The 14,270-nt window shown below is 40.1% G+C and overlaps 1 protein-coding gene across 1 annotated transcript in view; it reads left to right on the top strand.

The window, feature by feature from the left end:
• Nucleotides 1-14,270, top strand: part of LOC111824010 (adhesion G protein-coupled receptor E2-like) — a 123,771-nt gene that overhangs the window by 39,904 nt on the left and 69,597 nt on the right. The window contains exons 22-25 of the mRNA XM_023747217.1: nt 5,397-5,463; nt 5,725-5,816; nt 6,646-6,814; nt 6,900-7,010. Of these exons, the coding sequence (XP_023602985.1) occupies nt 5,397-5,463; nt 5,725-5,816; nt 6,646-6,814; nt 6,900-7,010 (439 nt within the window). The remainder of the gene's footprint in view (nt 1-5,396; nt 5,464-5,724; nt 5,817-6,645; nt 6,815-6,899; nt 7,011-14,270) is intronic.

The raw sequence follows: 14,270 nt of genomic DNA, 5'->3' as shown, positions 1-14,270 counted from the left end.
CTCCTGACTGGGAATCAACCATGAACTCCTGGTTTGTAGGTCGACGCTCAACCACTGAGCCACGCAAGCTGGACTGTGCCAGGCACTTTTCTATCTCTTTTTAAAAAAATATGTTCCTGTTGATTTTTAGAGACAAAGGAAGGGAAAAGAGAGAGCAGAAACATGGATGGGCTGCCTCCTGCGTGCCCCCTACTAGGAATGGAGCCCACAATTCATTCATGTGTCCTGACTGGGAATCAAACGAGCGACCTCTCAGTGCATGGGATGATGTTCAATCCACTGAGCCATACCAGCCAGGCTGTGCCAGGCACTTTTCTAACCATTTTTATATTAGCTAATGCAATTCGTCTTCACACCAATACTGTGAACTAGACACTGTGATTTGACCCATTTTACAGATAAGTCAATAGAGGCACAGAGTTTAAATAAATGCCCAAAGGGGCACAGCTAGTAAGTAGCAGAGCTGGGATTCAAATCAAGGGAGTCACTCTCCAGAGCTTGCACTCTTTTATTGTCAGCTTTTTACACTAAGTTTAATGTTTTCACTTCTTTTTGAAATACATTTCACATATCTTTAAAGAGTTCTCACAATAATTACAGAGTGGTACAGCTATCACCACAATCAAATTTCACAATGATTTCAAATCCCTAAAGAAAACCTCATGCCCTAGCTGGTTTGGTTTAATGGACAGAGTGGTGGCCTGCAGACTGAAGGGTCTCAGATTCGATTCCAGTCAAGGGCATGTACCTCGGTTGCAGGTTTGATCCCCGGTCAGCCCCGTTTGGGACCCATTTGGTTGGCATGCTTTCAGGAGGCAACCAATCAATATTTCTCTCTCACATCAATGTTTCTCTCTCTGTGTCTCTCCCCCTATCTTCTACTCTCTCTAAACATCAATGGAAAAATATCCTCGGGTGAAGATTAACAACAACAACAACAACAAAAAGCAAGAAATCTTGTACACAACATCATGCAGTCCTCATTCTTGTTACCACTGACATACCACTGACAGTCCACATACCTCAACCCCTGACAACCACTAATCCATGGATCTGCCTATCCTGGATGATCACATAAATGAAATCATAAATGCTGTGTTTTGTGACTGGATTCTTAGCATGATGTGTTCAAGGTTCATCATATTGTAACAAGTATTATGACCTGTGGGTTACGGAGTCCCGGCTGTGATTGTGGCCATTTCTGCAACTTCCAGCCTCGCCTGGAATTGTTGTTGCTGGTATTGTTGTTTTGTAAATAATATTCCATTATATAGATATATCACATTTTTTATCCATCCAACAGATAACAAATATTTTTATTGTTTCTATTTTTTTACTACTATGAAAAATGCTGCCATAAACATACATGTACAAATTAAAATACTTTAATTAGATTTATTGAGGTGACATTGATTAATAACATTATATATGTTTTAAGTGTACAGTTCTATAATACATAATCTGTATATTGCATTGTATGTTTACCATCCAAAGTCAAATCTCCTTCCATCAACCTATATTTTCCCCTTTACCCTTTACTACCTCCTCCCACCCCTCTCTCCCTCTGGTAACCACCATACTACTGTCTGTGTCTATGAATATTTGTTTGCTTGTCTTGTTTGTTCATTTCTTGCTTTCAGTTTAGTATCTTACATATGAATGAAATCATAGGATTCTTAATTTTTTTCTGTCTAAATTGTATCGCTTAGCATGATAGTCTCAAGATCCATCTATGTTGTCACAAAGACAGAACTTCATGTTTCCTTATGGTGGAGTAGTATTTCATTGTATATAATAAGTACATCTCCTTTATCCAACCATCTATCAAAGGACACTTGGGTTGTTTCCATGTCTTGACCACCATGAATAATGCTGCAATGAACATAGTCATGCACATATCTTTGTGAACAAATATTTTAAAAATTTTTGGATAGATATCCAAGGCAACCCACTGAATGGGAGAAGGTATTTGCAAACAATACTTCTGATAAGGGATTAATATCTAAAATATATAAAGAACTCATACAATTCAACAACAATCCAAATAAAAAATGGGGAGAGGACCTGAATAGACATTTCTCCCAAGAAGACATACAAATGAGGGGGTTGAGCTCTGACTGGTTGGGCTCAGTAAATAGAGCGACAGCCCAAGGACTGAAGTATCCCAGGGTCAATTCCGGTCAAGGGCTTCTACCTTGGTTGCAGATTCCCAGGCCTTGGTTGCGGGTTCATGCAGGAGACAACCAATCGATGTCTCCCTCTCACATTGATGTTTCTCTCTGTCTCTCTGCCTCTCCTGCTCCCTTCCACTCTCTCTAAAAATCAATGGAAAAATATCCTTGAGGTGAGGATTAACAACAACAAAAATACAAATATGTATTTTTTAAAAATGAGGGGGTTAGAGAAAGAAAGAGAGGGAGAATGAGAGATCAATTTTTGTTCCATTTATTTATGCATTTATTGGTTGAATCTTGTATATGCCCTGATCTGGATTGAACCCTCAAACCTGGCCCATTGGAACCATATGCCAACTAACTGAGCCACCCAGCCAGGTCCTAAGACAAGTTCTTGTTGACACCACCTGAAATCACAGCCTTGGGGCAGTTAGCAAAGTTATTGACAGGCATTTGCTATTATTTTGGCAATGCCCTAGGGGAGGCTGTTTGTCTCTCACTGCGATGAGCTTTCACTGGAATAAAATATACACCAAATTTGGAGAATACAGGGTTCCTGGAGAACTAAAGGGTCAGAAAAAAATACTGACTATGCTCTGGGGATAATGATGATAGTCTCAAAGGAGCTCCAACAATGTCAGATTTCCCTCTTGTCTGCAATGCTATCAGCTTTTGGCAGCCTCACCACTAAGCTGGGGAGAGAAGGAGTGGAAAGAGTTCAGAGTGGAAACATCACAGAGTCCTTCCTCACCAATCTTACCCAGCTTCGGTAGTTTCTCTCAGATGGACTATTTCAGTTTGTTCTGAGGCTTTGGGTAGTTGTCAGAGTTTTGAAATGGTTGGTCTTAGTTGTTTTGCTTATGCATTTGTTGTTTATAGAAGGAGAGCAAGTCTTCACACTTTCATTCAGGAAGTCAGTCTCGCAGAAGCTGCACTCTTACGCACAACATGCTGCTCAAACTTACATGCGCCTGCATCAGCTCAACGCTAGAGAGATTCCTTCCTGGACACATCAATTCTTTCCTATTTATATTTTTCTCAGTGTGTATTTCAATGTCCTACTACACTCTCCATTGACCTGAAATGTCCTCTGTACAGGTGTAGGCAAAAGAAGGTTTACAATTGTTGGTATGGAAAATAATACAATAATAAATAATAGTACAAGAATAACCTGTTTCACATACACACAACTGTAAGCCTACATTTGCCCACCCCTGTTCTTCCCTCATGTGGATCAAGAGTAAATTATGTCACAGTAAAACCTTAAGAAATAGACTTAACTAAGCCCTTTACACTTCAGTTACAAACCTAAATCATAAGAGAACTTCTTTTTAGCACTGTTGTTAAAATTAGGTGGAACAACTCAATAACAAAAGACAACCCAATTTAAAAATGGACAAAAGAAAAAGAGAACCTATGAAATACTTTCAACAATAAAGATTTAAATAGCCTAGCCGGTGTGACTCAGTGGTGGAGGGTCGACCTGGGAACCAGGAGGTCCTCAGTTTGATTCCCAGATCAGGGCACATGCCCGGATTGCAGGCTCCATCCCCAGTGTGGGGCTGACCAATGATTCTCTCATCAAGGATGTTTCCATCTCTCTCTCCCTCTCCTTTCATCTTGAAATCAATTTTTTAAAAATTTAAGATTTAGCCCTAACCGGTTTGGCTCAGTGGATAGAGCATCAGCCTGCGAACTGAAGGGTCCCAGGTTCGATTCCGGTCAAGGGCATGTACCTTGGTTGCGGGCACATCCCCAGTTGGGGGTGTGCAGGAAGCAGCTGATCGATGTTTCTCGCTCACCGATGTTTCTAACTCTCTATCCCTCTCCTTTCCTCTCTGTAAAAAATCAATAAAATATATACTAAAGAATTTAATATTTAAATAAAAAAATAAATAATAAATAAATGAAAATGGACAGTAGATTTGAATAGACATTTCTTCCAAGATATGTAAATGAACAGTGAATGTATGAAAAGTTGCTCAACATCATCAGTCATTACAAAAATGAAAATCAAAAACATCAAAATGAGATGTCACATCACAGCGATTAGGTTAAAGTGTTAAAATAAAAAAACATCCCTAGTTGGTTTGGCTCAGTGGATAGAGCTTTGGCCTGCGGACCAAAGGGTCCTGGGTCAATTCACATCAAGGGCACGTGCCTTGGTTACAGACTCCTCCCAGGCACTGGTCTGGAGTGCCTACAGGAGGCAACCATTCGATGTGTTTCTCTCACATCGATGTTTCTCTCTGTCTTTCCCTCTCTCTTCCACTAGCCCTAAAAAAATCAATGAGAAAATATCCTCGGGTGAGTAATTACAACAAAAATGAGAAGAAGAATTTTAAAAAATATTATTCAGCCATAAAAACTTGCTGCAACATGGATGAACCTTGATTGAAAACATGCTAGGTGATAGAATCGAGTCATAAAATACCATGTATCATACGACTCCATTTATGTCCAAAATAGGCAAATCCATAGAGACAGAAAGTAGATTAAGGATGCTGTGGGGCTATGTGGGCGGTGGGGTGCTTGGAAGCAGGAATGAGGAGTGACTGCTAGTATGAATGAGTTTCTTTTAGAGGAGTTAGAAATGTTCTAAAGTTAGATTGTGGTGATGATCGCACAACACTATGAATTTTTTGAAATATATTTTTATTGATTTCAGAGAGGAAGGGAGAGATAGAGGGAGATAGAAACATCAGTGATGAGAGAATCATTGACTGGCTGCCTCTTGCATGCCCCCTACTGGGGATCGAGCCTGCAACCAGGGCATGTGCCCTTGACCAGAATCAAACCCGGGACCTTTCAGTCTGCAGGCCAATGCTCTATCCACTGAGCCAAACAAGCTAGGGCAACTCTATGAATATTTAAGGTCACTGAACTGTACAGTTTAAATGGGTGAATGTTATGGTATATAAGCTACCTCTCAAAAAAGCAATAATTTAAAAAACTCAGCCCTAGCTGCTTTGGCTCAGTGGATAGAGTGTTAGCTTCCCATTTGTGTTTTGTTGTTGCAGTGTGTCTCATTGTGTGTCTGTGAGATGTGTAGGATTGAAGGCCATGTGTACTTTCTTCATGACTCTATCTTCAGAGCCAATCACAGAGCCTATCACAGAAGAGACACTCTATGTTTGTTGATGAATGAATTAATGAATGAATTTTCATAATTATTCTACATTTCTAAGGACCAATGCTTTTTTAATTCTCTCTCTTTCTTAGCTGCTGGCTCCACCCAGAAAAGGGATTTATATGGGGCTTCCTTGGACCAGTCTGCGCCATCCTCTTTGTGAGTGATGACATCAGAGCATCCTTAGCGCTCAGCTGAGGGTCATTAGACTTATAAGGAGGGGGGAGGATGACATGAGCAAGAATGTCCCTGTGTTGTCTTGGGTTTGCTGTGGTTTTCTAAGACTCCTCCCAAAACTAAAACCTCTAACACTGTTACTAAATATGAAAACTACTTAAATGTGGAATTTCTGTTGGACAGGCTAGACTAGAGATAACAAACTGAAATGTTATTCACTAAACCTTGCGTGTTTTCCTAAAGGTCAATCTAGCTTTCTTTCTGATGACCCTCTGCATTTTGAAAAGCAAACTCTCTTCGCTCAACAGTGATGTGTCCACCCTCAAGAATACAAGGTAAAATGGAGAAGAGGGTGACAACCCCACAGACATGTGTGGTCCTAAGAGCAAATCCATGTGCCTCAGCAGCCCTGGCATCCCTTCTCGGGGTCTTCTGAGGGAACCCAGAGTAAAGAGATGCAGATGTCCTCCAATGGCAGCCAGCTTGGATTCAGTGGTGGGCTTCTGACTTCCTGGCCACAGTGTTCTGTCTCTATCCCATCTTGTAACTCCCTCAGCAACTGGAGGAATTGACATTGGTTGATAAACACTCTTTGGCCTTTTGTCAGCAGTCCTACAGCAAAAGTACAAAGAAACTGTGTTCACTTAGAAAAATCTGTGACTCCTCCCACAACCCAGTCTACACTTCCATACCCACTCTCAGTCAGGCTCCTTCTCACCCCTCTCCAGTATCCTTTCTACATTTTGCATGTCATTATTCCACTGTATTAGTCATTGGAATAGCCTGTGACCTTTATGAAAATGGAAATCTTGCCTCTATAACTTTTAATGCCCAGGTTCCAGCACATAGCCTGATGCACAGAAAACACTTGGTAATGTTGGTTAGATAAAATTAGGCATTGCCATGGGGCATTATAGAATTTTTTTTTGAACTTACATTCTGAAGTGTTGAGACCCTACTCAATTCAATCCAAATGCCATACTGGACCCAAATAGCATTTCTATTGTGGAGAATCATTGACAGTAAAGGTCAAAGCTGAACACAAGTCTGTCTGTGAACTCATCACCCATAGGAGAAGGCAGGAACATTCATTGGGTGGAGATGAGAATGGCCTTGATTCTGTTCTTCTGGGTGCTTATGGGCCTCTCTTCTCCTTCTACCCAGGATGCTGACATTTAAAGCGATAGCTCAGCTCTTCATCTTGGGCTGCACGTGGTGTCTGGGAATTCTGCAGGTGGGCCCAGCTGCTCACGCCATGGCCTATCTCTTCACCATCATCAACAGCCTGCAGGGCGTCTTCATCTTCCTGGTGTACTGTCTCCTCAGCCAGCAGGTACCACTGTCCACCTCCCACCCAGGACTCTTTCCATTCACACTTCTCTCAGTGAGCTGACTCAGAGCATTCTTTGCCTCTGCAGGTCCGGGAGCAATACAGGAAATGGTTGAAACGGGTCGGGAAAATCAAGGTGGAGTCTGAGCAATACACCCTCTCCAGCGGACTACTATCGAATGCCCGTAAACACAGTGTGGTAAGGCCATGCATTCCTCCCAGAGCACTTCACTAACTGATAGAGTACCTCATGCCAACACACTGGACAACCTGGGTGTGCAGCAGGTGATGCCCTAGGATGGCTCCCACTGAATTTACTCTTTGATAACTTAACCATTAGCAATGGTCTCAGAAAATATATATTTTGCTCTTGCCCCTGAGGAACTGTGTTCATCTTGACTTTTACACATTAGCACTCTTATTGAACACCTGCCGTGTGCCATCCATGGTTAGCTAAATAAGCAAGAATCAATGCTCTGAAACAGGGATTCACATTCCACTCAGTCCCACATTATCTTACCCTTTATCCACCTCTATCTTGTAGTCACTCAGCACCAAACAACAAAAGTCAAAATTGGAGGATATGATGTACATGTTTAAGAAATAAAAGGAAATAAGTGTTAGCTAGCATTTTAGACTTAAGGAGGCTGCTTGATATGTTCGGCACCCTCCATCCACTGGAAAACCAGGAAGGAAAAACCATCATTGCATCAGATAATTCATGGCAATAATTACTAAGAACCACCAGTGGTTTAGATTTACCAAATTCTTTTTAAAAAATTTTTTAGACATAGACAGTTCTTTTACTTACAGTTTCTTAGCTCTTCCATCTTCCATTAAACCCCTTGTGTCTTCTTTCCCATTTAAAGGAGCCTACTATGTCCACCTACTGTGGCTCAGTGGTTGAGCATTGACCCATGAACCAAGAGGTCCCTGGTTCAATTCCTGGTCAGGGCACACTCCTGAGTTGTGGGTTTGATCCCCAGTAGGGGGCATGCAGGAGTCAGCCGATAAATGTTTCTCGTTCTCTATCCCTCTACCTTCCTCACTCTCTCTCAAATAATAAAAACATATTTTAAAATAAATTTTTTTAAAAAGAAGTCTAGTATACACCCAGGAAGTTCTGTATATCTTTCACCTGTTCATTCATCTTCCACAAACACTGGTTTCACAGTTGAATCTTCTATCCCCTCTCCCTTTCTCAGCAAATATTCGTATCATATATTCCACAGGGAAAATCTGAGTAATTGCAAGCACTCTGTGAAGTGCACCCTCTGAACACACATAAATTAGCAGGCACCTTCTCCACATTGCCATATCATTCACACCATTTCCCTTCTCTCTGAAGACAACATTCACCTTCACTTTGAATCCCATCATTCTTGCCTTATGAATTCTTCTTACACTATTGTTCACACATTCTCTCTCCTCCCTCTTTGTCTTTCTCCCACCCTTATCCCCTTCATTCTTCCCTCACCATCTAAAAAGCATTCTTCCCAATGTTGTAGCAACATGTTTGATTTTTTTCCATGTTACACACCCGTACCATTTGGCCTACCAATTCCTTCTAGTTACCAGTGAAGAGTTGACTTTTCTTTGTCACTCTTTCCTTCTCTTAAATTCATTCCCTCAATTCATGTATTTTGGCTTCTTTCCCAAATCATTCCACCAAAGCAAATATCTCTTAGGTTTACAATGATCTACATGCCCCTAAAATCTTTCCAGAAACTTCTTACACTATTTATCACTCTTTCTCATGAAACACTCCATCCTTATCCTGTCTAGAATCTATTCACATGCCCTTCCTCCATGTCTTTCTCCATTATCTCTAGCATTTCTCTTTGTTTCTTTTATAGCTTCAGCCAATTTAAATTCTCATTAAATTCTTTCTTCCTAGGCAATAGAATTCATTCTTTAGGGTCAGTCACCATATAGATGCAAATGATGGCCACATACGTTTCTCTAGCTCTGAGAACTAGAGGAGTATTTCCAGTTACTTGACATCTTTGATATTACCAAGGCACCATAAACTCAGCCTTCCAATTTACGACCCTCCATCTTCACCCTAATCCCATCCTTTTCCATGGTGTCTTTCTCTCTATGAATGGCACTACATCCATTCCCTTGGGCAAGTTTGAAACCTGAATGTTACTCCACAGTTATCTTATTTGCCCTACAACCTAGCCATTATACAACCTTATTGTTCTTATCTTCTCAGTATATGCCTCATGTGCCCAGATGGCTCAGTCTCCATCACCCACTCCTGAGCCAGGCTACCATCTTCTCGTCTGAGCCACTGCAATTCCCTTCTGACCAACTACCCCTTCCTACTCTTGTCTCCTTCCAATTCCTCTTTACACAGAAGTCAGAGGGATTCTTTCAAAACACTAATGAAATCTGGACACTCCTGTGTTAAACCTGTTACATGTACTTTCTCTTGTGTTCAGTTCTGAATAATTTCCTGAAGTAGAGTATTTATAAACTTCTTGTTGAATTTGGGGTGATATTGGTTTAAAAATAGACAGGTTTCAAGTGTGCAACTCAATAAAACATCATCTGCACAATGCATCGTGTGCTCACCGCCCAAAGCAAATTCTCTTTGCATCCATTTATCCTCCTTTGCCCACCTCCACCTCCCCCCACCCACCTTTCTCCCTTGCTATCACCATACTTTTGTCCATGTTTATATGTCATATGTATCTATTTTTTTGCTTAATCTCTTCACCTTTTTTCACCCAGCTCCCCAAAACCCTTCCATTCTGACAGCTGTCAATCTGTTCTAAGTATCTATGCTTCTGTTTCTATTTTGCTAAATTATTTTGTTCATTAGATTCCACATATAAGTGAAATCATATGGTCTTTGTATTCTTATTTCACTTTGCATAATAATGTCCCGGTCCATCCATGCTGTTGTAAAGGATAAGATTTCCATATATATATATATATATATATATATATATATATATATATAGAGAGAGAGAGAGAGAGAGAGAGAGAGAGAGAGCCCGTCCTGCGCCCTCTCACAGTCTGGGGAAAGGTCAATGACAGTGAGTGTGTGCTGGTCTAATCTATCCCCTTTGTTCTCAGTGCATCCCAACTTGTGGCACTTTCCCATTGGTGCTCATTCTCAGGCGTGACAAAACTCACTCTCAGGCAGACCCTCAAAATGTTAGAATGCTGACGGTACAATTCAGTCATCTCCTGTGGCAAGATGGTGCCATGAATTATCCTACTGACTTCAATGCAGCTGGTGTCATACTCAATTGGGGTGCAGGAGCCTCTCAAGCAATCTCTGGATTTTTCACAAAGGAAATGGATTCATGTACTTTTGTTGAATTGATGTGTCCATGAGGGGAAGGGAATCTGGAGCTTCCTATTCTGCCATCTTACCCTAATCTCCCTTCTTTGAGTAAAGACACAAGTCATATTGAATTAGAGGTCCCCCTAATGTCCTTATTTTAATTTCAAACCTCTTTTAAAACCCTTTGTCTAAGGAGAGTCATGTTCTGAGGTCCGGGAGGTTAGGATTTCAACATATGAATTTTTAGGGGTTATCATTCATCCAATAACAATGCTATAACATGAATGACCCTCTAAAACATTAAGCTAAGTAAAAAAAAAAATCAGATATAATAGGTTATATATTGGACAATTCTATTTATATGAAATATCCAGTATAGATAAATCTGTGGAGACAGACAGTAGATTGGTTGTTGCTAGGAGCTTGGAGACAGTGATGGGAAATTTCTACCTAATGAACGTGGAGTCTTCATGAGGTAATGAAAATGTTTTAGAACTAGATCCTGGGGATGAGTGCATATAGCAAATGTACTAAATGCCACTGAATCATATACTTTAAAATGCTTTAATTTATGTTATGTGAATCTCATGTATTACATAAGTTTGTAAATTTGATATTAAGTGAAAGTGTGTTTGTGTGCATAGAGATAAAACAATGTGACACAAGAATAATTGGTTGAAGGTACATGAATGTTTCTTTAAATTTCCCAGAAAAACTGAGAAAAGACTTGAATATTTATTTATTTATTTACTTATTTATTAGCCATTTCCATCATTTTAGTTTTATCTCTTCCCCAGGTAAAAAATGATGGATTCACAGCCGAAAAGAGAAAATTAAGTCAATTCTAAGAAAACTAAAGGTGAGTGATTAAAGAAAAACAGGTAAAATCATGTGATTTTGGTCCTTTTCTGTCAGGCTTATTTCACTCCTTTCCTAATACTCTCAGAATTGATGTTTCAAATGGCAATATTTGATCTTTTCTATGACTGAATAGTAATCCATTGCATATATGTACCACCACATCTTCTTGATAAATTCATCCATCAATGGACACGTGTTGTTTACATATCTTGACTGTTGTAAATAGTACAATGAGCATACGGGTATACATATCTTTTTTAATTGTTTTATGCTCTTCAGATAGATACTCAGAAGAAAAATTGCTGAATTATATCAAATTATATATAATATTAACATTATAACATATGTCATTAACCAATGCTGCCTCAATAAGAAAGAAAGGGAGAGAGAAAGAGAGAAAGAGAGAAAGAGAGAAAGAAAGAAAGAAAGAAAGAAAGAAAGAAAGAAAGAAAGAAAGAAAGAAAGAAAAACATGGATATATTCCACAGACTATCTCCCTCGTTAAACTTTTCCCAGTAGAATGCAGTTGTTGTTGGTTTTATTTTGTGTTTGTTTTGTTTTGTTTTTTTGTTGTGCTGTTTTTTTGTGTGTTTGTGTGATAATGTCTGAACTTTTAAAAATGTGTGTATCTCTTAATATAATATTTTCTGGCCCATGATTACACAGGAAAAGTTTATATCTAGAACTAAATACACGATTTCAAATAAAACAATGTGTAGAAAAAGTGCCCCAAGTGAAAACAAAGTAAAGTGTGTGTGTGTGTCAGATATTGTTGGTGCTAAGAGAGGTCATCATAACATCACACACAATGTCAGTCATTTCCTACTACAGTGGGTTCATCCTGAACTTGTTTCCTCAGGACTTTCTACATTTTGCCAAAAGCAAAGGTTATTTTCTACAATGAGTCAGTCCTCCAAAAGTTGAGGGAGTAAAAAGAACATCTTGGAAATGTGACCAATGGAGTAGAAATATGACTTCTTACCAAAATAGTGGTAGCAACTATCTTCATTTGGCAGTCAAAAGGAAGCAATGTTATAAGTATTTTATATCCTAACATGGTATTTTATTACTGAAACATAAATCTTTAATTGGTTTTAGCTATACTTCAGGAAATTGGTGGAGAGTTATAATACAATCTTTCCCATCCTATATAATGAAAGCCTGATATGCTAAGTGTCTGGTCTGCCATTCAACCAATCAAAGCATAATATGCTAATGATATGCTAAGGTCACTCAACTGTTCGCTGTGACGTGCACTGACCACCAGGGGGCAGACGTTCCGACCAGTAGGTTAGCTTGCTGCTGAGGTCAGGCTGATCCAGACTGGGCAACATGGGCTGGAAATGCCCTGGAGCCCTCCCCCAGTTCCTCCCCAGCTGGCCAACCTCTCCCATCTCTCCCCAGCCCTGATACTGCTCTGGTGGGGTCCCTCAGCCTGGCCTGCACCCTCTCACAATCCAGGACCCCTTGGGGGATGTAGGAGAGCTTGTTTTGGCCCAATCCCACAAGCCAGGTCAAGGGATCCCAACTGGTGCACGAATTCGTGCACCAGGCCTTTAATTTAAAATAATGGAGTATAGAGTCAAAATGGACCTTTTCGTGTGCATCTGCTTTTCAGGAATAACTGACATTAAGCAGTAGATACCTGAATTGAGAAAATGTTAGTGTGGATAGCATATGGAAATGGCATAATTATGAAGGTGTATGCAAAGAATTAAAAATTGAGGCACACATCTGGAGAACTAACAATTTCTTTGCCATCTTTTTCTCTTACCCTGTTCTTTAGAACAACACGACTCAGTCACAAATAACTTTATGTGTGGCTTGTTCCATCCGTCCATCCATCCAACCATCATCTTTGAAGCAAGTCAACATGCCATGTGTTGAGAATCACCACTGCCCACTTCTCCATATCTTAATTTTTCTTTCCAAATTTCTGCCTCCGCTAGCCCTTCCTGTGCAATACACATTGCTATGTCCATGTGCCTTGGCTACCAGTTACAAAAAAATTAATATAGCAGATCCTGGCTAGAACCTGGCTAGAGAACCTGGCTAGGCTGCTGATCAACTGAACGCTGTCTCCGTGTCATTCCTTCTTTGCCTACTCCGTCCACACCTTTGGGAACCCCTGGACCTGCTGGGGTTGGACCCCAACAATAGTGTAAGGAGCTTCTGGGACAACTTCAAGCGTACCAACATCCAAATTATGGGGGTGCCAGAAGAAGAGAGAGAGCAAGATAATGAAAACCTATTTGAAGAAATAATGACAGAAAACTTCCCCTACCTGGTGAAAGAAATAGACTTACAAGTCCAGGAAGCCCAGAGATCCCCAAACAAAAGGAATCCAAAGACGAACACACCAAGACACATCATAATTAAAATGCCAAGAGCAAATGACAAAGAGAGAATCTTAACACATTTCGTACCGCTCAGGAGTTTTCTCGTGTTTCTCGCGCCATCTGTTAAAGACCGCTCACGAGTGTTCTTGTTTTTCATGCCCATGGAAAAAGGAGCCAATCTAGATACTTATGTAAATTTTGTTTGGTCCCTCTTCATAGAGGAAAATGTTTTACTCAGTACCATACGTTAAAAAAGTACTAGGAACTTTAATTGTTTAATTGTTTTTGTAAATAAAAATGTTATAATTATTGAAAAACAACACCTAAAGTGCATTATGATGATTTAAATAACATGCAATTTGCCCCAAAACGTGCGGTCCCTGGCGTATGTCTTAGAGATTTCTATGCAGTACGCAATGTGTTAAAAGCAGCAAGAGAAAGACAGTCAGTTACCTACAAGGGAGTACCCATACGATTGTCTGCTGATTTCTCAACAGAAACTATGCAGGTCAGAAGGGAGTGGTAAGAAATATTCAAAGTGATGAATAGCAAGAACCTACAACCTAGATTACTTTACCCAGCAAAGCTATCACTCAGAATTGAAGGTCAGATAAAGAGCTTCACAGATAAGAAAAAGCTAAAGGAGTTCTTCACCACCAAACCAGTATTATATGAAATGCTGAAAGGTATCCTTTAAGAAGAGGAAGAAGAAGAAAAAGGTAAAATACAAATTATGAACAACAAATACACATCTATCAAGAGGTGAATCTAAAAATCAAGTGAATAAATAATCTGATGAACAGATAAACTGGTGAATATTATAGAATCAGGGGCATAGAAAGGGAGTGGACTGACTATTCTCAGGGGGGAAAGGGGTGTGGGGGGTGCGGGAAGAGACTGGACAAATATTGTACACCTATGGATGAGGACAGTGGGGGGCAGTAAGGGCAGAGGGAGG

This window comes from Myotis lucifugus, unplaced genomic scaffold (genome assembly GCF_000147115.1).
Source record: "Myotis lucifugus unplaced genomic scaffold, Myoluc2.0 scaffold_813, whole genome shotgun sequence".
Lineage (NCBI taxonomy): Eukaryota > Metazoa > Chordata > Mammalia > Chiroptera > Vespertilionidae > Myotis > Myotis lucifugus.
This window is presented reverse-complemented; position numbering and strand designations above follow the sequence as displayed.